A 27,850-nucleotide genomic window follows, 5' to 3' on the forward strand; every position below is an offset into this window, starting at 1 on the left:
TGCTACCAAAGTGCACGACCATTTATTTTCCAACATTGTATTTCATTTGCCACTTTCCTGCCCTAATCTGTCTTCTGCATTCTACCTATTTCCTCAACACTACCTGCCCCCCCACAACCAATCTTCATATCATCTGCAAACTTGGCAACAAAGCCATCTGTTCCATCATCCAAATCATTGATGTACAGCATAAAAAGAAGGGTCCCTACACCGCCCCCTGCGGAACACCACCAGTCACTGGGTGACTTTTACAGAGATATTAAGAGCAAAAGGATTGGAAAGACCAAATTAGTCCTCTGGAAGACCAATATAGTCACCTATGCATGGAGTAGAAAGAGGTGGGAGAGATCTTAAATGGATTTCTTTTGGCACCTATATCTACTCGGAAGACGGACAGAGTCTATAGAAGTGAGGCAAAGCAGTGGTGAGGTCATGGACCCGACGCAGATTACAGGTGAGGAGGTGTTCACTGTCCTGAGGCAAATCAGGGTGGATAAATCCCTGGGGCCGGACAAGGTGTTCCCTCGGACCCTACGGGAGGCAAGAGCAAAAATTGCAGGGGCCCTAACAGAGATACTTAAACCATCCTTATCCACGGGTGATGACTTGGAAGATGGAGGATGGCTAATGATCTATTTAAGAAAGGCTCTAAGAATAAGCCATGAATTTATAGGCCGGTGAGCCTGACACCAGTAGTGGGTAAGTTATTGGATGGCATTCTAAGGGACTGTGTGCAAGTATTTGGATAGACAGGGACTGATTAGGGATAGTCAGCATGGATTTGTGTGTGATACATCGTGTCTGTCAGTTTTTTGAGGAAATTACCAGGAAAGTGGATGAAGGCAAGGCAGTGGATGTTGTCTACATGGACTTTAGTAAGACCTTTGGCAAGGGGCTGCATGGGGGTCTGGTCAAGAGGGTTCAGTGGCTTGGCATTTGGGACGAGGCAGTAAACTGGACTCTGAAAGATCTGCATGATAAAAGTGTGGATTAATTCTCAGCAAATAGATGGCCTTCATTGGTCAGGGCATTGAGTACAAGAGTTGGGAAGTCACGTTGTAGCCATATAAAATTCTGGTCAGGCTGCAGGTGGATATTGTGTGAAGTTCTGGTCTCCCTGTAACAGGAAAGCTGTGGGGAGCTTTGGAGAGGGTGCAGAGGAGCTTCACCACGTCTGGATTAGGGGTCATGAGCTGTTGTTTGACAAACTTGGGCTGTTTTCCCTGGAGAGGTGGAGGCTGAGGGGAGATCTGAAGATTACAAGAGGCAGAGATACAGCGGAACTTTTTCCCCAGGGTGGAAATGTCTAACACTCATTTTAAGGTGAGATGGGGTAAGTTCAAAGGAGGTGTGAGTGGCAATTTTTTTTTAGCCAGAGACTGGTGGGTGGCTGGAAGGTGCTGCCAAGGGTGGTGCTAGAGGCAGACGTGATAGAGGTGTTTAAGAAGCTGTCAGACAAACAGACCCACATGGAAATGCAGGAAATGGGGGACACAGACATTGTACACTCTCGTAGTCAATTGATTAGGTACACCTATACACCTATTTAATGCAAATATCTAGTTTGCTAGAGCTGCTTGGGGGGGGGTGGGTTAAACTAAATTTGCAGGGGGCAGGGATCCAAAGTATAAAGGACAGGTGGGGACTACACGGTTCTGGAATATTACGTGTGAAGTAGAGAAAGGTGAGGCGGAACGAGTGATAAGGAGGATACACGTGCAGAGGGATGGTCTGACGGAGCACGGAGTTAAATGTGCAGAAAGAGTAAGTAAATTTAAGAAGGACAACATAATTCAAGGGGTGTATAGCCCGGTGAGAGTTCGGGGAGCTGGGTTATGCACAATAGGCAGCGATTTAAACAGAGAGAAGAGAAATGGGTTAAAAATTCTATATCTGAATGCACGAAGTGTCAGAAATAAGGCGGATGAGCTTGAAGCTCAGGAGTGAATGGGTAACTATGATGTTGTTTGGATAACGGAGATATGGCTGCAGGGGGATCAGACCTGGGAATTGAATGTACAAGGGTATACGTGCTATCGAAGGGACAGAAAGGTGGGCAGAGAGGATGGGGTGGCCCTGTTGGTGAGGAATGAGATTCAGTCCCTTGCAAGGGGGGACATAGAATCAGGAGAAGTAGAGTCAGTGTGGATAGAACTGAGGAACAGTAAGGGCAAAAAGACCCTAATAGGTGTTACCTACAGGCCCCCAAACAGTAGCATGGATATTGGGTGCAAGTTGAATAGGGAGTTAACAATGGCATGTGGCAAAGGAAATGTCGCAGTAGTTATGGGGGATTTCAACATGCAGGTGAACTGGAAAAATCAGGTTGGTACTGGACCCCAGGATAGAGAGTTTGTAGAGTGCCTACGGGATGCATTTTTGGAACAGCTTGTACGAGAGCCAACCAGGGATAAGGCTATTCTGGATTTAGTGTTGTGCAATGAACAGGATTTGATAAGTGATCTTGAAGTAAAGGAGCCATTAGGAGGTAGTGACCATAATATGATAAGTTTTTATCTGCAAGTTGATAGGGATAAGGGCAGATCAGAAGTGTCAGTATTGCAGTTGAACAAAGGAGACTATGGAGCCATGAGGGAGGAGCTGGAAAAAGTTGACTGGTCAGATATCCTAGCAGAAAAGACAGTGGAACAGCAATGGCAGGTATTCTTGGGAATAATGCACAAGGTGCAAAATCAGTTCATCCCCCGGGGAAGGAAGGATTCAAAGGGGAGGAAGTGGCCACAGTGGTTGACAAAGGAAGTCAGAGATAGCATAGCATTAAAAAAGTATAACAGAGCTAAGGTGAGTGGGAAGACGGATGATTGGGAAATTTTTAAGGAGCAACAGAACTTAACTAAGAAGGCTATATGGGGAGAAAAAATGAGGTATGAACGCAAGCTAGCTAGGAATATAAAGGAGGATAGCAAAAGTTTTTTTAGGTATGTGAAGGGAAGGAAGATAGTTAAGAACAATGTTGGGCCCTTGAAGAATGAATTGGGAGAAATTGTTATGGGAAACAGAGAAATGGCAGACGAATTTAATAAGTACTTTGGATCTGTCTTCATGAGGGAAGACACAAGCAATCTCCCAGATGTATGGATGGGCCAAGGACATAGGGTAACAGAGGAACTGAAACAGATTGACATTAGGAAGGAAACGGTGATGAGCAGACTGATGGGACTGAAGGTTAACAAATCCCCAGGTCCAGATGGTCTGCTTCCTAGGGTACTAAAGGAGGTGGCTCTGGAAATTGCGGATGCATTGGTGATCATTTTCCAATGTTCCTTAGATTCAGGATCAGTTCCTGAGAATTGGCGAATGGCTAATGTTATCCCACTTTTTAAGAAAGGAGGGAGGGAGAAAGCAGAGAACTATCACCCTGTTAGCCTAACATCAGTAGTGGAGAAGATGCTAGAGTCCATTATTAAAGATGAAATAGCGGCATATCTTGATAGCAGTGATAGGATTGGGCCGAGCCAGCATGGATTTACCAAGGGCAAATCATGCTTGACTAATCTATTGGAGTTTTTCGAGGATGTAACCAGGAAGATAGACGTGGGAGATCCAGTGGATGTGGTGTACCTTGACTTTCAGAAGGCATTTGTTAAGGTACCACATAGGAGATTGGTGGGTAAAATCAGAGCTCATGGCATTGGGGGGAGGATATTGACATGGATAGAAAACTGGTTGGCAGATAGAAAGCAAAGGGTAGCAGTGAATGGGTGTTTCTCGGAATGGCAGGTGGTGACTAGTGGGGTGCCAAAGGGCTCGGTATTGGGACCACAGCTGTTTACGATTTACGTCAATGATTTAGAGGAAGGCATTGTGAATAACATCAGCAAGTTTGCTGATGATACTAAGCTGGGTGGCAGTGTGACGTGATGAGGATGTTAGGAGAATTCAAGGTGACTTGGATAGGCTGGGTGAGTGGGCAGAAACTTGGCAGATGGCGTTTAATGTGAATAAGTGTGAGGTTATTCACTTTGGGAGCAAGAACAGGAAGGCAGATTATTATCTGAACGATGTGGAGTTAGGTAAGGGAGAAATACAAAGATATCTAGGAGTACTTGTTCATCAGTCTCTGAAGGTGAATGAGCAAGTGCAGCAGGCAGTGAAGAAGGCTAATGGAATGTTGGCCTTTATTACAAAGGGAATTGAGTACAAGAGCAAGGAAATCCTTTTGCATTTGTACAGGGCCCCGGTGAGACCACACCTGGAGTATTGTGTGCAGTTTTGGTCTCCAGGGTTAAGGAAGGACATCCTGGCTGTGGAGGAGGTACAGCGTAGGTTCACTAGGTTAATTCCTGGGATGTCCGGACTGTCTTACGCAGAGAGGTTAGAGAGACTGGGCTTGTAGATGCTGGAATTAAGGAGATTGAGGGGGGATCTGATTGAGACATATAAGATTATTAAGGGATTGGACAAGATAGAGGCAGGAAATATGTTCCAGATGCTGGGAGAGTCCAGTACCAGAGGGCATGGTTTAAGAATAAGGGGTAGGTCATTTAGAACAGAGTTGAGGAGGAACTTCTTCTCCCAGAGAGTTGTGGAGGTGTGGAACGCGCTGCCTCAGAAGGCAGTGGAGGCCAATTCTCCGGATGCTTTCAAGAAGGAGCTAGATAGGTATCTTATGGATAGGGGAATCAAGGGTTATGGGGACAAGGCAGGAACCGGGTATTGATAGTAGATGATCAGCCATGATCTCAGAATGGCGGTGCAGGCTTGAAGGGACGAATGGTCTACTTCTGCACCTATTGTCTATTGTCTATCAGCTAATGATGTGACAGCAACTCAGTGGATAAAAGCATGCAGACATGGTCAAAAGGTTCAGTTGTTTTTCAGACCAAACATCAGAATGGGGAAGAAATGTGATCCAAGTGGCTGACTGCGGATCGATTGTTATTTATTTATTTATCCATTTCTTGAGATACAGCGTGAAGTAGGGTCTGTTTGGCCACTTGAGCTTTGCTGCCCAGCAATCCCTAATTTAACCTTAGCCTAATCGCGGGACAATTTACAATGACCAATTATCCTACCAACTGCTGTGACTTTGGATTGTGGGATAACGGGTGCATTGGTTATGATCTTTCAAGAATCACTTGATTCTGGCATGGTCCTGGAGGACTGGAAGATTGCAAATGTCACTCCACTCTTTAAAAAGACATGATAGCAAAAGAAAGGAAATTATAGGCCAGTTAGCCTAACCTCAGTGGTTAGGAAAGTGTTGGAGTCTATTATTAATGATGAAGTTTTGAGGTAATTGGAGACTAATGATAAAATAAGTCAAAATCAGCATGGTTTCTGTGTAGGGAAATCTTGCCTGACAAATCTATTAGAGTTCTTTGAGGAAGTCACAAACAGGGTGGACAAAGGAGAGAGAGTGGATGTCATTTACTTGGATTTACAGAAGGCATTTGATAAGGTGTCTCACATGAGGCTGCTTAACAAGATAAAATCCTGTGGCGTTGCAGGAAAGATACTGGCATGGATAGATGTGTGGCTGACAGGCAGGAGGCAGTGAGTGGGAATAAAAGAGGCCCTTTCTGGTTGGCTGCCGGTGACTCAGGGGTCAGTATGAGGACTGCTACTTTTCACATTGTTTGTCAATGATTTAAATAATGGAATTAACGTCTTTGTGGTAAAGTTTGTAGATGATACGAAGATAGGTGGAGGGGTAGGTAGTGCTGAGGAAGCAATGTGATTGCAGCAGGACTTAGACAAATTGGAAGAATGGGCAAAAAAGTGACAGATGGATACAGTGTTGGGAAAAGTATGATAATGCAATTTGGTAAAAGGAACAATAGTGCAGACTATTATCTAAATGGGGAGAAGGTTCAAACATCAGAGGTGCAGAGGGACTTAGGAGTCCTTGTGCAAGGTTCCCAGAGAGTGAATTAACAGGTTGAGTCTGTGGTAAAGGCGGCAAATGCAATGTTGGCATTTATTTCAAGGGGAATAGAATATAAAAGCAAGGCGATAATGCAGAGCCTTTATAAGACACTAGTCAGGCCACACTTGGAGTTTTTTTCAACAGTTTTGGACCCCTTATCTCAGAAAGATACAAGTGCCTTGGGACTCCCAGCACCAGGTTCAAAACAGTTACTACCTCTCAACCATCAGGCTCTTGAATAAAAGGGGACAGCTACACTCACTTACCCTGCAACTGGTGATCTCACTTTAAAGACTCTTTATCTCATGTTCTCGTTATTTATTGCTATTTATTTATGTCCGCAGGAAGATGAATCTCAGGGTTGTATATGGTGATATAAATGTACTTTGATAATAAAATTTACTTTGAACTTCAGAACTGTGATTGTCATAATTCCATTATAAACGATTCACATTACTTTAATTGACATTATTTGTATCGAATTATAGGACTTGATTTAGTGATTAAAGGAACACCCATACAAATAGCCTTATGATTATTTAAATTAATGATTAATTATGCGACTCTGCAAAAACACTGAGGCTGTGGCCTGCAACTAACTCACTTGCGTGAACTTCAGTTCTGAATGTTGTTTGCTTACTTTTATTGCTTGCGCGAGTTCGGTGTTGGACGGTCTGCTCTTGTTTTAATGGGTTAACATAGAAAATAGGTGCAGGAGTAGGCCATTCGGCCCTTCGAGCCAGCACCGCCATTCAGTATGATCATGGCTGATCATCCAACTCAGAACCCTGCACCAGCCTTCCCTCCATACCCCCTGACCCCCGTAGCCACAAGGGCCAATTCTATTGCGTTTCTTTGTTTTATGTCTGCCTGTAAGGAGACGAATCTCAAGGTTTTATAAAGTATACATACTTTGTAAATGAATGTACCATGAACTTAATAACGTTCATATAAGCAATTCACACTTAATATTACTTGTATAATTTACACACCAAAAATAGCTGTTCAGTCTCGTGCACGTGAGGCATAACTAACGTAATGTTAATACAAAGTGAGGATCATTTTTATCAATTAACTCAACCATAACCACTAATGATTATAATAAAAGTAAAAGCGTCGATAAAAGAATATGAGTTAAGTCAGAGCCGGGCTGCGCTCCGATGTCACTTTGCACCAACTCCCAGCCAGCAATGGCGGCAGTCGCCACCCAGGATTCCAAGCGCGTTGGGCAAGCGCCTGCATGTGGGCGAGCGGGCGGGCGCGCCTGCGCGGCAGACCCGTGGTGACGTCTGGGGGTCGGTCGGCTCGCGGCCGCGGTCGGAGCAACGCGCGCGCGGGGAACGGCGAGTTCAGGGGTCACCAACCGTCGGTGAAGCCCGCGGACGCCTTTTTCTCCCGCTTACGGCCAGCGGCCGCTCGTTAATCCGGCAACCGGGAAGGCCGGAGCGTGACAACACCGGTACCGGGTGAGGGGGCTAATGCAATGTGTATAGGGGGTGTTGCGGGCCGATACGGGGCGGGGGGCGGATATGGGTGAGGGGGTCCGATACGGGTCGGGAGGGCGGATATGGATGAGAGGGTCCGAGATGGGACAAGGGGGTCCGGTACAGGGTGAAGGGGGCAGATATGGGATGAGGGGGGCTGATATGGGACGAGGGACATAAATGGGCTGAAGGGGAGCAGATGTGAGGAGAGCACATATGGGGAATGAGGGGCCAGATACAGGGTGAAGGAGGTGGGTATGGGGTGAGGGGAGTAGATATGTGAAGAGGAGGCGGGTACAGGGTGAAAGAGCAGATATCAGGTGTGGAGAGCAGTTATGGGGTGGGGGCAGGTATAGGGCAAAGGGGGTCATATATGTGCATGGGGTGGATCTGGGTTGAACAGGCAGATATGGGGAGAGAGGGTCATGGCTGCAGTGTGAAGGGGATGGATATGGGGTGAAGGGGACGAGAGAATGGATATGGGGTTATGGGGTGGATATAAGGTCAGAATGTTGAATCTTTGTGGGTGGAATTAAACTGCAAGGGTCAAAACCCCATTATGGGAATCGTATATAGCCAAGATGTGAGGTTGAGATTGCAAAGGGAGCTGGAATCTGCATGGAATAAAGGTAATGACACAATTGTAATGGGGTACTTCAATATACAAGGGGATTGGGAAAATTCAGGTTGGTGTTGGATCGCAAGAGAGGGAATCTGTTGACTGCCTACGAGATGGCTTTTCAGAGCAGCTTGTGTTTGAGCCTTCTTAAGGAAAGGCTATCTTAGATTGGATGTTGTGGAATAACCCGGATTTTATTAAGGAGTTTAATGTAAAGGAGCCCTTAGGAGGCAGTGAACATAATATGATTCAATTCGTACTGCAATCTGAGAGAGAGAGAAGCACAAGTCAGATGTATCAGTATCGCAATGGAATAAAGGGAGTTACAGAGGCATCCACTCTTTATGATGATGGCAAAAATAAATGAAATTATAGGCCAGTGAGCCTAACCTCAGTGGCTGGGAAAGTATTGGAGTCCATTATTAAGGATGAGGTTTCAGGGTACTTGGAGACTAATGATAAAATAAGTCAAAGTCAGCATGGTTTCTGTAAAGGGAAATCTTGCCTGACAAATCTGTTAAGAGTTCTTCAAGGAAGTAACACACGGGGTGGACAAAGGAGAGGCAGTGGATGTTATTTACTTGAATTTTCAGAAGGCATTTGATAAGGTGCCAGACATGAGGCTGTTTAACAAGATAAAATCCTGTGGCGTCACAGGGAAGATACTGGTATTGATAGGGGAATAGCTGAGAGGCAGGAGGCAGCGATTGGGAATAAAGGGGGCTTTTCTGGTTGGCTGCCGGTGACCAGTGGTGTCCTCAGGGATCAGTAATGGGCCCGCTACTTTTCACATTGTTTGTCAATGATTTGGATAATGGTATTGATGGCTTTGTGGCAAAGTTTGCAGATGATAGGTGGAGGGGTAGGTAGTGCTGAGGAAGCAATGTGATTGCAGCAGGACTTAGACAAATTGGAAAAATGGAAAAAAAGTGACAGATGGATACAGTGTTGGGAAATGTATGAGAATGCATTTTGATATAAGGACCAATAGTGTGGACTATTACCTAAATGGGGAGAAAATTTAAACATCAGAGGGCGCCTTTGGAGTCCTCGTGCAAGACTCTCAGATGGTTAATTTATAGGTTAAGTCTCTGGTAAAGAAAGTAAATACAATGTTGGCATCTATTTCAAGGGGAATAGAATATAAAAGAAGGAGATAATGCTGAGGTTTCATATGACGCATTTGGACTATTGTCACCAGATTTGGGCCCCATATCTCAGAAAAGATGTGTTGTCATTGGAGCGAGACCAGAGGAGGTTCATGAGGATGATTCCAGGAATGAAGGGGAGCCTTTGGCAGCTTTGGGCCTGTACTCACTGGAATTTAGAAGAAAGCGGGGGGATCTCATTGAAACCTACCAAATGTTGATAGGACTAGATACGGTGGATGTGGAGAGGATGTTTCCTCTGGTGGGTTATCCAGAACTGGAGGGCACAGCCTCAAAATTGAGAGGCGACTTTTCCGAACTCAAGTAAGCAGGAATTTTTTTTAACCAAAGAGTGTTGAATGTGTGGAATGCTCTGCCACTGACTGCGATGGAGACCAAGTCCTTGGGAATATTTCAAGCGGAAGTTGATAGTTTCCCGATCGGTCAGGACATCAAAAGATATGGGGGAGAAGGCAGGTGTATGGGGTTGTGTGGGATCTGGGATCAGCCATAATAGAATGGCAGGACAGACTCGATGGGCTGAATGGCCTAATTCTGCTCCTATGTCTTATAGTCTTATGATAGAGGGTGAAGGGATGGATATGGAGTGAGGGAGCAGATAGGGGTAATTAGACACCAATACCGGCGATTGTGATAGGGGCCCACAGCTGACGATGGGGTGGGGGGAGGGTGCAGATATTGGAGCCGATACGGTGGAGGATATAGGGAGAATACTGGGTAGGTAAAAGGGCTGAGGGACAGCTGCGGCTATTGGGGACGACAAGTGTGAAAAGAAGGAGGTTGTGTGGATATGGAGGCAGATACAAGGAAGGTATATGGAGGGAGAAGGGAAAGGTACATGCATGAAGGGCATTGAGATGTGTCTGTGGGGAGGAAATGGGTGAGGAAAGTATATGGCGCTGAGCTTGATATAGAGTCAGAGAACTACAGCGGGAAACAGCCCTTCTGAACTGCTATGCTGCCTGGTCTTTTCAAACTGTGTCTGGACCATAGCCCTTCGTATCTCACCTATCCAAACTTTTCTTTAATGTTGAAATTGCATGCTCCACTTCCACTGGTAGCTCATACCACACTTTCACCATTCTCTGAAGAAGTTCTCCCTCATGTTCCTCTTAAATATTTCACCTTTCATTGTTGTCCCACCCAAGCTCAGTGGAGAAAGCCTGGTTGCATTTACCCTGTCTGTACCCCTTATAATTTTGCATACCTCAATCAAATCTTCTCCTGTTCTCCAATGCTCAAGGAATAAAGTCCTAAGCTATTCAATATTTCTCTGTAACTTAGATCCTCAAGCCCCAGCAACAGTTTCATAAGTTTTCTCTGTACTTTTTCTTTCCTGTAGATAGTTGAGCAGAACTCGATGCAATAATCCAAATTAGGCCTCACCAACGTCTTATATAACTCAGAATCAGGTTTAATATCATCAGCATATGTTATGAGATTTGTTAACAGCGACAACAGTACGATGCAATCCATGATAAATATAGCAAAAATCAATTACAGTAAGTATATATATATTAAATAGTTAAATTAAAAAGTCATCAATGAGGATAGGAGAGGTTCCAGAGGATTGGCAGGTTGTGGATGTTATTCCCTTATTCAAGAAAGGGAGTAGGGATAGCCCAGAAAATTATAGGCCAGTGAGACTTGCTTCAGTGGTTGGTAAGTTGATGGCGAAGATCCTGAGAGGCAGGACTTATGAACATTTGGAGAGGTATAATATGATTAGGAGTAGTCAGCATGGCTTTGTCAAAGGCAGGTCGTGCCTTACGAGCCTGATTGAATATTTTGAGGATGTGACTAAACACATTGATGAAGGTAGAGCTGTAGATGTAGTGTATATGGCTTTCAGCAAGGCATTTAGGTACCCCATGCAAGGCTTATTGAGAAAGTAAGGGGGCATGGGATCCAAGGGGACATTGCTTTGTGGATCCAGAACTGGCTTGCCCACAGAAGGCAAAGAGTGTTGTAGACGGGTCATATTCTGCATGGAGGCTGGTGACCAGCAGTTTGCCTCAGGGATCTGTTCTGAGGCCCCTACTCTTCACGATTTTTATAAATGACCTGGACGAGGAAGTGGAGGGGTGGGTCAGTAAATTTGCTGATGACACAAAGATTGGGGGTGTTGTGGATAGTGTGGAGGTCTGTCAGAGGTTGCAACGGGACATTGATAGGATGAAAAACTGGGCTGAGAAGTGGCAGATGGAGTTCAACCCAGATAAGTGTGAGGTGGTTCATTTTGGTAGATCAGATATGACAGAATATAGTTTTAATGGTAAGACTCCTGGCAGTGTGGAGGATCAGAGGGATCTTGGGGTCCGAGTCCATAGGACACTCAAAGCTGCTGCGCAGGTTGACTCTATGGTTAAGAAGGCATATGGTATATTGGCTTTCATCAATCGTGGAATTGAATTTAGGAGCCGAGAGGTATTGTTGCAGCTATATAGGACCCTGGTCAGACCCCACTTGGAGTACTGTGCTCAGTTCTGGTCACCTCACTACAGGAAGGATGTGGAAACCATAGAAAGAGTGCAGAGAAGATTTACAAGGATGTTGCCTGGATTGGGGAGCATGCCTTATGAGAATAGGTTGAGTGAACTCGGCCTTTTCTCTTGGAGTGACAGAGGATGAGAGGTGACCTGACAGAGATGTACAAGATAAGGAGAGGTGTGGATAGTCAGAGGCTTTTCCCCAGGGCTGAAATGGGTAGCACGAGAGGGCACAGTTTTAAGGTGCTTGGAAGTAGGTACAGAGGAGGGTAAGTTTTTTACACAGGGAGTGGTGACTGCATGGAATGGGCTGCCGGCAACGGTGGTGGAGGCAGATACAATAGGGTCTTTTAAGAGACTCCTGGATGGCTACATGGAGCTTAGAAAAATAGAGGGCTATGGGTAAAGTTTAGGTAGTTCTAAGGTAGGGACATGTTGGGCGCAGCTTTGTGGGCCGTAGGGCCTGTATTGTGCTGTACGTTTTCTATGTTTCTAAATTCTGCAAAACAAATAAAAGAATAGTGAGGTAGTTAGTGTTCATGCTTCAATGTCCATTTAGAAACGGACTACCTGATGCTCACAGTGAGGAGAGGGCATGTCCTGGCTGATGGGGGTCCTTAATAACGGAAACTGCCTTTGTGAGGCACCATGTCATGGACACCATGGAGGCTAGTACTAGTGATCATTGTTATTACAACTTTCTTTAGCTTCTTTCGATCCTGCACATTAGCTTCACTTCCACCCCGGTATACCAGACAATGATGCATCCTGTCAGAATGCTTTCCATGGTTTGTACTTCTGTAGAGGTTTTCAAGTGTTTTGGGTGACAAACCAATTCTCCTCAAACTCCTCATGAAATATAGCTGCTATCTTGCCTTCATAGCTGCATCAGTGTTTTGGAACTAGGTTAGATCCTCAGAGATATTGACACCCAGGAGCTTGAAATTGCTTGCTGTCTCTCCATTTCTGATCCCTCTGTGAGGATTGCTCATAAGATATAGGAACAGAATTAGACCATTTGGCCATTGAGTCTGATCTCAGCCCAAATCTCCTGCCTTCTCCCTGTATCCCTTGATGCCCTGACAATCAAGAAACTATTCTGCTCTGTGTCTTAAATCTTAAATATGCATAAAGACCTCATAGCTCACAGCTGCCTGTGGCAAAGAATTCTACAGATTCACCACTCTCTGACTAAAGAAATTCTTTCTCATCTGTGTTCTAAAAGGACACCCCTCTATTCTGAGGCTGTGACCTCTGGTCTTAGACTCTCCCACCACAGGAAACATCTTCACACCCACTCTATTCGAGGCCTTTCAACATTCGATGTGATTCAATGAGGTTACGCCTCATTCTTCTGAATTCCAGCAAATACAGGCCCAGAGCCATCAAATGTTCTTCATATGACAAGCCACTCAATCCTGGAATCATTTTCGTGAACCTCCTTTGAATCCTTTACAGTTTCAACACATCCTTTCTAAGATGACCTGTTCACAATACTCCAAGTGAGGCCTCACCAGTGCTTTATAACATCTCAAAATTACTTCCTTGCATTTATATTCTAGTCCTCTTAAAATGAATGCTAACATTGCATTTGCCTTCCTCACCACAGATTCATCCTGCAAATTTATCTTTAGGAATCTCTCAAGTCCCTTTGTGCCTCAGTTTTTTGTGTTTTCTTTCTATTTAGAAAATAGTCAACCCTTTTATTTCTTTTACTGAAGTGTATGACCATACACTTCCTGATACTGTATTCCATCTGCCATGTCTTTGCCCGTTCTCCTAATCGGTCTAGGTCCTAAGTAGCTTCTCTACTTCCTCAAAACTACCTGCTGCTCCACCTATCTTCATATCATCTGCAAACTTTGCAAAAAAGCCTTCAATCCCATCATCCAAATCATTGACATATAAAGTAAAAAGAATTGGTCCCAACACAGACCCCTGTGCAATACCACTAGTCACCCTTTATTCCTACCAACCAGCCACTGCTTTATCCATGCTAGAATCTTTCCTGTAATACCATGGTCAAAGGCTTTCTAAAAATCCAAGTACACAACATCAGCTGATTTTCCTTTTGTCTATCCTGCTTGTTATTTCTTCAAAGAATTCCAACAGATTTACCAGGCAAGATTTTCCTTTGAGGAAACCATGCTGACTATGGCCTATTTTATAGAAACATAGAAACATAGAAAATAGGTGCAGGAGTAGGCCATTCGGCCCTTCGAGCCTGCACCGCCATTTATTATGATCATGGCTGATCATCCAACTCAGAACCCAGCCTTCCCTCCATACCCCCTGACCCCTGTAGCCACAAGGGCCATATCTAACTTCCTTTTAAACATAGCTAATGAACTGGCCTCAGCAGTTTGCTGTGGCAGAGAATTCCACAGATTCACCACTCTCTGTGTGAAGAAGTTTTTCCTAATCTCGGTCCTAAAAGGCTTCCCCTCTATCCTCAAACTGTGACCCCTCGTTCTGGACCTCCCCAACATCGGGAACAATCTTCCCGCATCTAGCCTGTCCAATCCCTTTAGGATCTTATACGTTTCAATCAGATCCCCCCTCAATCTTCTAAATTCCAACGAGTACAAGCCCAGTTCATCCAGTCTTTCTTCATATGAAAGACCTGCCATCCCAGGAATCAATCTGGTGAACCTTCTTTGTACTCCCTCTATGGCAAAGATGTCTTTCCTCAGATTAGGGGACCAAAACTGCACACAATACTCCAGGTGTGGTCTCACCAAGGCCTTGTACAACTGCAGTAGTACCTCCCTGCTCCTGTACTCGAATCCTCTCGCTATAAATGCCAGCATACCGTTCGCCTTTTTCACCGCCTGCTGTACCTGCATGCCCACTTTCAATGATTGGTGTATAATGACACCCAGGTCTCGTTGCACCTCCCCTTTTCCTAATCGGCCACCATTCAGATAATAATCTGTTTTCCTATTTTTGCCACTAAAGTGGATAACTTCACATTTATCCACATTAAATTGCATCTGCCATGAGTTTGCCCACTCACCCAACCTATCCAAGTCACCCTGCATCCTCTTAGCATCCTCCTCACTGCTAACACTGCCACCCAGCTTCGTGTCATCCGCAAACTTGGAGATGCTGCATTTAATTCCCTCATCCAAGTCATTAATATATATTGTAAACAACTGGGGTCCCAGCACTGAGCCTTGCGGTACCCCACTAGTCACCGCCTGCCATTCTTTATGTGCCTCCACGTACCCTGAGACCTCACCCTTAATAATCGACTCCAACATCTTCCCAAACATTGAGGTCAGACTACTAGAGTATAGTTCCTTTTTTGAAGACTGGAGTGACATTTGCAATTTTCCAGCCTTCCGGAACCATTCCAGAATCTAGTGATTCTTGACAGATGCCTGCACAATCTCTTCAACCACCTCTTTCGGAACTCTGGGGTGTAAACCATCTGGTCCAGGTGATGTATCTACCTTCAGACCTTTTAGTTTCCCAAGGACCTTCTCTCTTGTTCTGGCAACTTCACGCTCGTCATGACCCCGGACACCTTACTGCTAATGTCTTCCACCATGAAGACTGATGTAATATATTTATTCAGTCTGTCTGACATTTCTTGTACCCATTACTACCTCTCCGGTATCGCTTTCCAGTGGTCTGATATCCACTGTCGCCTCTCGTTTGCTCCTTATGTATCTGAAGAAATTTTTAGTATTATGGGCTAGCTTACTTTCATCATTACCTTCTTAATGGCATTTTTAATTGCCTTCTGTTGATTTTAAAAGCTTTTTAATCCTCCAACTTCACACAAATGTTTGCTCTATTATATGCCCTCTATTTGGCTTTGACTTCCCTTGCTAGCCATGGTTGTGTCACCTTGCTTTTAGATTACTTCTTCCTCTTTGCAATGTATATATCCCATGCCTTCCGAATTGCTTCCAGAAATTGGGAGTGTATTGAACAGGGATCTCTGGGGAGTACATTCATATTTACAGTACATTCCCAAGGGCGTGTCAATATTTACTGGGTGTGTCTGGGGAGTGTGTTAATATTTACAGGGGTCCCTGGGGAGTGTGTTAATATTTTCAGGAGGTTCCCGGGGAGAGTGTGTTAATATTCACTGGGGGTCCCCGGGGACTGTGTTAATATTTTCAGGAGGTTCCCGGGGAGTGTGTTAATGTTTTCAGGAGGTTCCCGGGGAGTGTGTTAATATTTTCAGGAGGTTCCCGGGGAGTGTGTTAATATACACTGGGGGTCCCCGGGGAGTGTGTTAATATTTACAGGAGGTTCCCAGGGAGTGTGTTAATATTCACTGGGGGTCCCTGGGGACTGTGCTAATATTTTCAGGAGGTTCCGGGGAGTGTGTTAATATTCACTGGGGGTCCCTGGGGACTGTGCTAATATTTTCAGGAGGTTCCGGGGAGTGTGTTAATATTCACTGGGGGTTCCCAGGGAGTGTGTTAATATTTACAGGGGGTCCCTGAGGAGTGTGTTAATATTTACAGGGGATCGCTGGTTAAAGTGTTAATATTTATAGCAGTCCATGCCAATGTGTTAATATTCACAGGGGATCACCAGGGAGTGTGTTAATATTTACAGTGTGGGTCCCCGACATTGTGTCAGTATTTACAGGGCTCTCCAAGGAGTGCGTTGATATTTTCCTGGGTTCATCAGAGGTTGCATTAATATTTACAAGGGATCCCGGAGACTGTGTTAATATTTACCTGGGGAGTGTGTTCATTTCACGGGGGCCTCTGGGGTGTGTGGTAATACTTTCTGGGGTCCCTGGAGAGTGAGCTAATACTTAGAGTTTCACCAGTGAGTATGCTAGTATTTACAGGGGGCCCCCAGGGAGTGTGTTAATATCTACAGATGGTATCCCGCAAACGTGTTCATATTTACAGGGATCACCAATTAGCGTGTTAAAATTTTATATAGAAATATAGAAAACCTACAGCACAATACAGGCCCTTCGGCCCACAATGCTGTGCCGAACACGTACTTAGTTTAGAAATTACCTAGGGTTATCCATAACCCTCTATTCTTGTAAGCTCCACGTACCCATCCAGGAGTCTCTTAAAAAACCCTATTGTATCCATCACCGGCAGCCCATTCCTCTTACTCACCACTCTCTGCGTAAAAAACTTACCCCGACATCCAATTTTCTTGGGGCCGCCGGAGATTGCATTATCATTTACAGAGGTTCGCCGGGGAGAGTGTGAATATTAACAGTGGGTGTCAGGGGAATGTGTTAATATTTACAGAGAGTCTCCTGGAGTGTCTAAATATTTACAGAGTGTTCGTGGGGAGTGTGTTAGCATTCACAAAGGATGTCTGGGGAATATCTTAATATGTAAACAACAGGAATTCTGCAGATGCTGGAAATTTAAGCAACACACATAAAAGTTGCTGGTGAACGCAGCAGGCCAGGCAGCATCTCTAGGAAGAGGTACAGTCGACGTTTCAGGCCGAGACCCTTCGTCAGGACTAACTGAAGGAAGAGTGAGTAAGGGATTTGAAAGTTGGAGGGAGAGGGGGAGATCCAAAATGATAGGAGAAGACAGGAGAGGGAGGGATGGAGCCAAGAGCTGGACAGGTGATAGGCAAACTTCCTCCAAACTAAAGGTGTAGCTATGGGCACCCGTATGGGTCCTAGCTATGCCTGCCTTTTTGTTGGCTTTGTGGAACAATCTATGTTCTGTGCCTATTCTGGTATCTGTCCCCCACTTTTCCTTCACTACATCAACGACTGCATTGGCGCTGCTTCCTGCACACATGCAGAGCTCGTTGACTTTATTAACTTTGCCTCCAACTTTCACCCTGCCCTCAAGTTTACCTGGTCCATTTCCGACATCACCCTCCCCTTTCTAGATCTTTCTGTCTCTGTCTCTGGAGACAGCTTATCCACTGATGTCTACTATAAGCCTACTGACTCTCACAGCTATCTGGACTATTCCTCTTCTCACCCTGTCTCTTGCAAAAACGCCATCCCCTTCTCGCAATTCCTCCGTCTCCGCCGCATCTGCTCTCAGGATGAGGCTTTTCATTCCAGGATGAGGGAGATGTCCTCCTTTTTTAAAGAAAGGGGCTTCCCTTCCTCCACTATCAACTCTGCTCTTAAACGCATCTCCCCCATTTCACGTACATCTGCTCTCACTCCATCCTCCCGCCACCCCACTAGGAATAGGGTTCCCCTGGTCCTCACCTACCACCCCACCAGCCTCCAGGTCCAACATATTATTCTCCGTAACTTCCGCCACCTCCAACGGGATCCCACCACTAAGCACATCTTTCCCTCCCCCCCCGTCTCTCTGCATTCCGCAGGGATCGCCCCCTATGCGACTCCCTTGTCCATTCGTCCCCCCCATCCCTCCCTACTGATCTCCCTCCTGGCACTTATCCTTGTAAGCGGAACAAGTGCTACACATGCCCTTACACTTCCTCCCTCACCACCGTTCAGGGCCCCAAACAGTCCTTCCATGTGAGGCAACACTTCACCTGTGAGTTGGCTGGGGTGATATACTGCGTCCGGTGCTTTCGATGTGGCCTTCTATATATTGGCGAGACCTGACGCAGACTAGGAGACCGCTTTGCTGAACACCTACGCTCTGTCCGCCAGAGCATTTTAATTCCACATCCCATTCCCATTCTGACATGTCTATTCACGGCCTCCTCTACTGTAAAGATGAAGCCACACTCAGGATGGAGGAACAACACCTTATATTCCGTCTGGGTAGCCTCCAACCTGATGGCATGAACATCGACTTCTCTAACTTCCGCTAATGTCCCACCTCCCCCTTGTACCCCATCTGTTACTTACTTTTATACACACATTCTTTCTCTCTCTCCTTTTTCTCCCTCCGTCCCTCTGAATATACCCCTTGCCCATCCTCTGGGTCCCCCCCCCCTTATCTTTCTTCCCGGACGTCCTGTCCCATGATCCTCTCGTATCCCTTTTGCCTATCACCTGTCCAGCTCTTGGCTCCATCCCTCCCCCTCCTGTCTTCTCCTATCATTTTGGATTGCCCCCTCCCCCTCCAACTTTCAAATCCCTTACTCACTCTTCCTTCAGTTAGTCCTGACGAAGGGTCTCGGCCAGAAACGTCGACTGCACCTCTTCCTAGAGATGCTGCCTGGCCTGCTGCGTTCACCAGCAACTTTTATGTGTGTATCTTAATATGTACAGTGGTTTCCTGAGGAGTGTTTTAATAATTACAAGGTGTCTCTGGGGATATGTTAATATTTATAGATGATCCCTAGAGAGTGTCTCAATATTTACATAGGGTGTCATGGGGTGTGTGTTAATATTTACTGAGGGTCTCCCGGGGTGTGTGTTAATATTTATCGAGGGTCTCCCGGGGTGTGTGTTATTGTTTACAGAGGGTCTCCTGGGGTGTGTGTTAATATTTACAGAGGGTGTCCCGGGGTGTGTGTTAATATTTACAGAGGGTTTCCCGGGGTGTGTGTTAATACTTACAGAGGGTCTCCCGGGGTGTGTGTTAATACTTACAGAGGGTCTCCCGGGGTGTGTGTTAATATTTACCGAGGGTCTCCCGGGGTGTGTGTTAATATTTACAGAGGGGTCCCGGGGTGTGTGTTAATATTTACAGAGGGGTCCCGGGGTGTGTGTTAATATTTATAGAGGTTCTCCCGGGGTGTGTGTTAATATTTACAGAGGGGTCCCGGGGTGTGTGTTAATATTTACTGAGGGTCTCCCGGGGTGTGTGTTAATATTTACAGAGGGGTCCCGGGGTGTGTGTTAATATTTACAAAGGGGTCCCGGGGTGTGTGTTAATATTTACAGAGGGTCTCCCGGGGTGTGTGTTAATATTTACAGAGGGGTCCCGGGGTGTGTGTTAATATTTACAGAGGGGTCCCGGGGTGTGTGTTAATATTTATAGAGGGTCTCCCGGGGTGTTTGTTAATATTTACAGAGGGGTCCCGGGGTGTGTGTTAATATTTATAGAGGGTCTCCCGGGGTGTGTGTTAATATTTACAGAGGGGTCCCAGGGTGTGTGTTAATATTTACAGAGGGGTCCCGGGGTGTGTGTGTTAATATTTACAGGGGGTCCCTGGGGTGCGTGTTAATATTTACCGAGGGTCTCCCGGGGTGTGTGTTAATATTTACAGAGGGGTCCCGGGGTGTGTGTTAATATTTACAGAGGGTCTCCCGGGGTGTGTGTTAATATTTACAGAGGGTCTCCCGGGGTGTGTGTTAATATTTACAGAGAGTGTCCCGGGTTATGTGTTAATATTTACAGAGGGTCTCCGGGGTGTGTGTTAATATTTACCGAGGGTCTCCCGGGGTGTGTGTTAATATTTACAGAGGATCTCCCGGGGTGTGTGTTAATATTTACAGAGGGGTCCCGGGGTGTGTGTTAATATTTACCGAGGGTCTCCCGGGGTGTGTGTTAATATTTACAGAGGGGTCCCGGGTTGTGTGTTAATATTTACAGAGGGTCTCCCGGGGTATGTGTTAATATTTACAGGGGGTCCCCGGGGTGTGTGTTAATATTTACAGAGGGTCTCCGGGGTGTGTGTTAATATTTACGGGGGGTCCCTGGGGTGTGTGTTAATATTTACAGGGGTCCCGGGGAGAGAGTGATAATATTTATAGAGGATCCAAGGGGAGTGTTTTAATATTTACAGGGACCCCCCTGTATGTATTAACACACCCCGGGGACTTCAAATATATATTAGCATATCCCCGGTCACCCTCTTCAAATATAAACGCGCTTCCCGGCGATCTCCAGTAAATTTCAACACACTACCTGGAGACCCCTGTAAATATTAACACATTCAAGGCCACATTGGAAGTTTTAACATCTCCCCAGGCACGCCCTGTAAATATTAACACTCTCCCCAGAGACCTCCTGTAAATGTTTACACACTCCCCAGGGACCCCCAGTAAGTATTAACACACTCCCTGGGGACCCCCTGTAAATATTAACAAACTATCCCTGGGGTCCCCTCGTAAATATTAACACACTGCATGGACACCCCTGTAAACATTAGCACTCTCCCTGCTGCAAACATTAACACTCTCCCTCTGAACACCCATTGTTAATATTAACACACTGCATGGACACCCCTGTAAACATTAACACCCTGCTCAAGGATTCATTGGACATATGAACATATCCCCAGGCATGCCCTGTCAATATTAACACTCACCCTGGGACCTCCTGTAAATATTAACACACTTACAGGGAATCCCCAGGGAGTGTGTTAATATTGACAGGGAGTCTCCAGGGAGAGTGTTAATATTTACAGGGTGTTCCCCCAGTTGTGTGTTAATATTTACAGGGTGTTCCCCCGGTTGTGTGTTAATATTTACAGGGGGTTTCCCCAGGGAGTGTGTTAGTATTTACAGGGGGTTCCCCCGGTTGTGTGTTAATATTTACAGGGGGTTTCCCCAGGGAGTGTGTTAGTATTTACAGGGGGTTTCCCCAGGGAGTGTGTTAGTATTTACAGGGGGTTTCCCCAGGGAGTGTGTTATTATTTACAGTGTGTTCCTTGGAGAGAGTGTTATTATTTACAGAAGGTCCACGGGGAGAGTATTAATATTTACAGGTGGTCCCCGGGGAGTGTGTTAATACTTACTGGGGGTCCCCAGGGAGTGTGTAAACATTTACAGGCAGTCTCCTGGTAGAGTGTTAATATTTACAGGGCATGCCTGGGGATATGTTAAAACTTCCAATGTGGCCTTGAATGTGTTAATATTTACAGGGGTCTCCAGGTGGTGTGTTGAAATTTACTGGAGATCGCCAGGAAGCGCGTTTATTTTTGAAGAGGGTGACTGGGGATGTGCTAATATATATTTGAATTCCTCAGGGTGTGTTAATACTTACAGGGTGTCCCTGTAAATATTAACACGCTCCCCTTGGATCCTCTATAAATATTTACACACTGTCCCCAGACCCTCAGTAAATATTAACACACACTCCCCCCACACACCGGTTTCCCTCAGGATCAATAAAGTATGACTGTGACTATGACCCCCTGTAAATATTAACACACTCCCCGGAGACCCCCTGTAAATATTAACACACTCCCCGGGGATCCCCTGTAAATATTAACACACTCCCCGGGGATCCCCTGTAAATATTAACACACTCCCCGGGGATCCCCTGTAAATATTAACACACTCCCCGGGGATCCCCTGTAAATATTAACACACTCCCCGGGGATCCCCTGTAAATATTAACACACTCCCCGGGGATCCCCTGTAAATATTAACACACTCCCCGGGGATCCCCTGTAAATATTAACACACTCCCCGGGGATCCCCTGTAAATATTAACACACTCCCCGGGGATCCCCTGTAAATATTAACACACTCCCCGGGGATCCCCTGTAAATATTAACACACTCCCCGGGGACCCCCTGTAAATATTAACACACTCCCCGGGGACCCCCTGTAAATATTAACACACTCCCCGGGGACCCCCTGTAAATATTAACACACTCCCCGGGGACCCCCTGTAAATATTAACACACTCCCCGGGGACCCCCTGTAAATATTAACACACTCCCCGGGGACCCCCTGTAAATATTAACACACTACCCGGGGACCCCCAGTAAATATTAACACACTACCCAGAGACCCCCTGTAAATATTAACACACTCCCCGGGGATCCCCTGTAAATATTAACACATTCCCCCAGTATATATTAACACAGTCTCCAGGATTCCTTCTAAATATTAGTGTAACCTCTGCGACCCTCAGAAAATATCAACACACTCCTTGGTGAGCCCTGTAAATATTAACACATTTCCCAGGACCCCCAGTAAATATTAACACACTCTCCGGGAACATGCAATACATATTAACACATTCCCCAGACACCCATGGTAAACATTAACACATTAACCAGGGTCCCCTGTAAACATTAACAGACTCGTTGAAACTTAGAAACCTAGAAAAACTACAGGGACTTCGGCCCACAATGCTGTGTTGAACATGTACTTAGTTAGAAATTACCTCGGGTTACCCATAGGCCTCTCTTTTTCTAAGCTCCATGTACTTATCCAGGAGTCTTTTAAAAGACCCTATCATATCTGCCTCCACCACCATCATTGGCAGCCCATTCCACACACTCACCACTCTCTGCGTAAAAAACTTAACCGACGTTTCTGTACCTGCTACTAAGCACCTTAAAACTGTGCCCTCTCGTGTTAGCTATTTCAGCTCTGGGGGAAAAAGCCTCTGACTATCCACACAATCAATGCCTCTCATCATCTTATACACCTCTATCAGGTCACCTCTCGTCCTCCATCGCTCCAACGAGAAAAGGCCGAGTTCACTCAACCTGTGTATTCTCATAAGGCATGCTCCCCAATCCAGGCAACATCCCTGTAAATCTCCTCTGCACCCTTTCTATAGTTTCCATATCCTTCCTGTAGTGAGGTGACCAGAACAGAGCACAGTACTCCAAGTGGGGTCTGACCGGGCTCCTATATAGCTGTAACAGTACCTCTCGGCTCTTAAACTCAAACCCACGGTCGATGAAGGCCAATGCACCGTATGCCTTCTTAACCACAGAGTCAACCTGCGCAGCAACTTTGAGTGACCTATGGACTCGGACCCCAAGATCCCTCTGATCCTCCACTACATCCTGCCATCATATTTGATTTACCAAAATGAACTTCTTCACACTTATCTGGGTTGAACTCCCCAGGAATCCACTGTAAATATTAACAGTTTACACGGAGACCCCTTGTAATTGGTAACGTGTCTGCAGGGACCTACTGTAAGTATTAACACACTCCCTGCAGACTTCAAATAATTATTAGCACACTCCGGACGTATCCTTCAAATATTTACAGGGGGTGTCCGGGGTGTGTTTTAGTTTGCATGGGTATTCCTCGGGGAGGGTCTGGTAATATTTACAGGGGTTCCCCGGGGAGAGTGTTAATATTTACAGGGGTTCCCCGGGGAGAGTGTTAATATTTACAGGGGTTCCCCGGGGAGAGTGTTAATATTTACAGGGGTTCCCCGGGGAGAGTGTTAATATTTACAGGGAGTCCCCGGGGAGAGTGTTAATATTTACAGGGAGTCCCCAGGGAGTGTGTTAATATTTACAGAGGGTCCCTGGGGAGAGTGTTAATATTTACAGGGGTTCCCCGGGGAGAGTGTTAATATTTACAGGGGTTCCCCGGGGAGAGTATTAATATTTACAGGGAGTCCCCGGGGAGAGTGTTAATATTTACAGGGGTTCCCCGGGGAGAGTGTTAATATTTATAGGGGGTCCCCGGAAAGTTTGTTAATATTTACAGAGTGTTCCCGCGGAGATATTACTAATTACTGGGAGTCTCTGGGGAGTGTGTTAGTATTTACAGGGGATCCCCGGCAAGAGTGTTAATACTTACATGGGTTCCTGGGGAATGTGTTAATATTCCCAGGGTATCCTGGGAATCCTGAAGAGAGTGTTAATATTTACGGGGATTGCGTTCATAATTACTGGGGATCCCCGGGGAGAGCAATAATGTTTACATTGGGTCCTTTGATATTTGCAGTGTGACCATGGGGTGTTTAGAGGTTGCTGATCTCCTGACTCTTTTCTCTCCCCTCAGAGAACTGCTTGGAGGTGTCGGTGTCGATGTCGGTGCTGTCTCAGGGTTGCTCCATGCCGACTCGGATCAAAGAGGAGCCCGAAGCAGAGGCAGAGGCGGGTGGAGAAGGGCAGGGGGATAGGAGGAGAGAGAGTGCGCACGGACGTCACCTCTGCCCACTCTGCCCCAGGGCATTCCGTTACCCCTCACAGCTCGCCCTGCACAGATTCACTCACACCGGCGAAAGGCCCCACCTCTGCATCGTCTGTGGCCGGGGTTTTGCCGCCCCCTCCAAACTGCGTGCCCACCAGGTCATTCACACTGGCCTGCGGCCCTTCCGCTGTGGCCAATGTGGCCGGGCCTTTTCCCGCTCCTCGGCCCTACTGCGTCATCAACTCGTTCACACCCGCCAACGGCCCCACCCCTGCCCCCAGTGCGGCCGGGCTTTTGGCCAGCCCTCCCATCTCAAGGCCCACTTGCGTACGCACGCCGGACCCTTCATCTGTGCCCGGTGTGGCAAGAGCTTCCGCCGTTTCTCCACTGTGACAGCACACCGCTGCCGGCCCTCCCCAGACCCCCAGTGGGAGATCAACTTCCCCAAATTCAAGCTGCAGCCGTGTCTCTGCTCCCGGCTACAGACACAGGAGATCCACACTCCCGAATCCTGGCTGCAGCCCTTTCCCTGCTTCCCAACACAGTCACAGGAGATTCACACTCCCATATCCTGGTCCCAGGAGATCTACACTCATGATTCGCAGCCACAGGAGATCCACATCCCTGAATCTCAGTTGCAAATGCAGGGTCCCTGTCACCGTCCCTGCCTTTGCCTCCCTCCCCAGCCTCAACCCCAGTCCTCTGCCTCCATCCTCCACCATCAGTGCCCCCACTGCCCCCGGGCCTTCCGCTACCCCTCCCGGCTCTCTTTGCACCTGAGGGCCCACACTGGCGAGCGCCCCTTCCTGTGTGGGCAATGCGGCAAGCGCTTTGCTGTCTCTTCTGCCTTGCTACGACATCAGCTGGTGCACTCCGGCGAGCGCCCTCACCCCTGCCCCGATTGCGGCCGAGCCTTCTCCCAGTCCTCCCACCTTAAGACCCACCGGCGCCTCCATGCTGGGCCTCGCCCTCTACCCCTCCTCGCCCCCCATCCCTGCCCGCACTGCGGCAAACATTTCCGGTCAGCCAGTGGGCTTTCCCGCCACCTCCGCTCACACCGGCAGCCCCCCCACCCCCGCCCCGGGGCCTTCCGTTACTCCTCTCGTCCTCGGGCCCCACGCCGGTGTCCTCACCTCTGTCCCCTCTGCCCTAGGGCCTTCCGCTACCCCTCCCAGGCTGCCAAGCACCTACGGGCCCACACCGGCGAGCGGCCCTTTGCCTGTGCCCAATGTGGCAAGCGTTTTGCTGCCTCCTCTGCTCTCGGCCGCCACCGACTGGTGCATACCGGTGAGCGTCCCTATGCCTGTCCTGAGTGCGGCAGGGCTTTCTCCCAATCCTCTCACCTCAAGACTCACCAGCAAAGGGTACATAGTGTGGAGCACAGGCAGAGAGAACCCCAGTGAGGGCTGATGGGTGTGCTTCGATCTCTTCCTGATTCCCAGAGTCCGGGGATGAGGTCTCCTTCCTTAATCTCCCCTGCTCCCTACTCTAAAGAGAGGGGGGGTTGGGGGGGGAGCTGGTTCCATTCCATCCTGGTTCCTGCAGTGGTTTAAAGTATGGCACACTGTCAATCTCGGGGAGTGTTTGTCTGGGCTTTACTGCTCCGTTCCTGAGTATGTACATCTCACCATACAGTGCAACACTCCCTCATTACTGGGTAGAGTGTGCCTGGGGTTTAACACTCCATTCCTGCAGAATGTACATCTCCCCAGACAGTGTGGTGCTGGCTTGGTACCAGGGAGTGTGTGTCTGGTTGTAGTACTCGATTTCCTGAGTACGGCACTCCCTCACTACAGGGAATTGGAGTGCATTCCTACATACACCTCCCCTAATTTACCATATATACATGACTACATGCTCTTGCAAACATGGTTTCTTTAAGTGACATGACTTAAGTTAATGCAATTATTTGTATTTGGGAAGTTATACTACAACTGTACCACTGCTCATTCGAAACAAACTTTCTCACAAAGAAGAGTACTGTTCTGTTTCTATGATGTTTGCAGAGGTGGGCGTCCCAGAAATTGTCACCCCCTCCAACTGTGTGTATGGGGGAGGAAAGGTGCTCCCTCAGTGCTGTCAGTGGAGAGGGAGTTTTAGATTCAGGAAAGGAGGCAGTTTGGTGTTCCCCCTCTTCTTTGCCCACTTGCCCTCATCTTCCCAGGGCAGTGGAGGTTGGAGGGTTTGGGGAGGTACGTGAGGAAATATGGGACGTTCTGTAGACAACACACACTAAGGTTACGGTGCACCGATTGTGGAGGGAGAATGCATTCGGAGTGCTGATAGGTGCCTTGTCCTGGATGTTGCTGGGGCTTCTTGAGGGATTGTTGGATCCTCATTCCATCCAGGGAAGTGGGGAGTGTTCCCTCGATGCTGTGTGCATAGACTAACCCCATTGAGGGAAGTGGGGAGTGTTCCCTCGATGCTGTGTGCATAGACTAACCCCATTGAGGGAAGTAGGGCGTGTTCCCTCGATGCTGTGTGCATAGACTAACCCCATTGAGGGAAGTGGGGAGTGTTCCCTCGATGCTGTGTGCATAGACTAACCCCATTGAGGGAAGTGGGGCGTGTTCCCTCACTCTCCTGACCTGTAAATAATGGAAGGGTGATAGGTCGGATGCTGTGTGCATAGACTAACCCCATTGAGGGAAGTGGGGACTGTTCAGAAAATCAAACTTCTGAAGACACATATAATACCAAGTACCCCAGATAGCTGGGCCATTTCATTAGATGTTTAAGGAAATTCTTCACCTTCCCCTGTATATTACCAATGGAGATGGAGATTAAAGCCTTCTAAAGCCCCATACATATTCCCATCACAGCAATAGGAAAAGACAAGAGGTGGAGCTTTCAGAAGAACTGATTATTAAAAGCCTGGTAGCAGTGGCAGGTGAGAGCAACATCTATACTATTAAATGATTAAAGAACCTTGAAATTTTCAAAAAGATCGAGAAGTTCCGGAATAATGGGAGAAGTACTCCATGAACTACTCCAATTTGAAGAATTCAAGGTGGGGTTTGGGTACTAGGAGGGAAACATAGAAAAAACATAGAAAATAGGTGCAGGAGTAGGCCATTCGGCCCTTCGAGCCTGCACCGCCATTTATTATGATCATGGCTGATCATCCAACTCAGAACCCTGCACCAGCCTTCCCTCCATACCCACTGATCCCCGTAGCCACAAGGGCCTTATCTAACTTCCTCTTAAACATAGCTAATGAACTGGCCTCAACTGTGTCCTGTGGCAGAGAATTCCACAGATTCACCACTCTCTGTGTGAAGAAGTTTTTCCTAATCTCAGTCCTAAAAGGCTTCCCCCTTATCCTCAAACTATGACCCCTCGTTCTGGACTTCCCCAACATCGGGAACAATCTTCCTGCATCTAGCCTGTCCAATCCCTTTAGGATTTTATACGTTTCAATCAGATCCCCGCTCAATCTTCTAAATTCCAATGAGTACAAGCCTAGTTCATCCAGTCTTTCTTCATATGAAAGTCCTGCCATCCCAGGAAT

General features: G+C 46.9%; 1 protein-coding gene across 1 annotated transcript; it reads left to right on the plus strand.

Annotated features, from left to right (window-relative positions):
* Positions 1-7,187: 7,187 nt before the first annotated feature.
* On the plus strand, positions 7,188-27,307 carry LOC134338804 (zinc finger protein 497-like). The gene is made up of 2 exons (XM_063034873.1): positions 7,188-7,356; positions 24,208-27,307. Exon 2 carries the CDS (start codon positions 24,234-24,236, stop codon positions 25,740-25,742), a length of 1,509 nt encoding a protein of 502 aa, XP_062890943.1. The 5' UTR covers positions 7,188-7,356; positions 24,208-24,233; the 3' UTR covers positions 25,743-27,307.
* Positions 27,308-27,850: the final 543 nt, after the last annotated feature.

This window comes from Mobula hypostoma, chromosome 28, assembly GCF_963921235.1.
Source record: "Mobula hypostoma chromosome 28, sMobHyp1.1, whole genome shotgun sequence".
NCBI classification, from domain to species: domain Eukaryota; kingdom Metazoa; phylum Chordata; class Chondrichthyes; order Myliobatiformes; family Myliobatidae; genus Mobula; species Mobula hypostoma.

Bases quoted from the DNA above. Each gene is read 5' to 3' on its own strand.
- LOC134338804 (XM_063034873.1), top strand. From the start codon at position 24,234: ATGTCGGTGCTGTCTCAGGGTTGCTCCATGCCGACTCGGATCAAAGAG.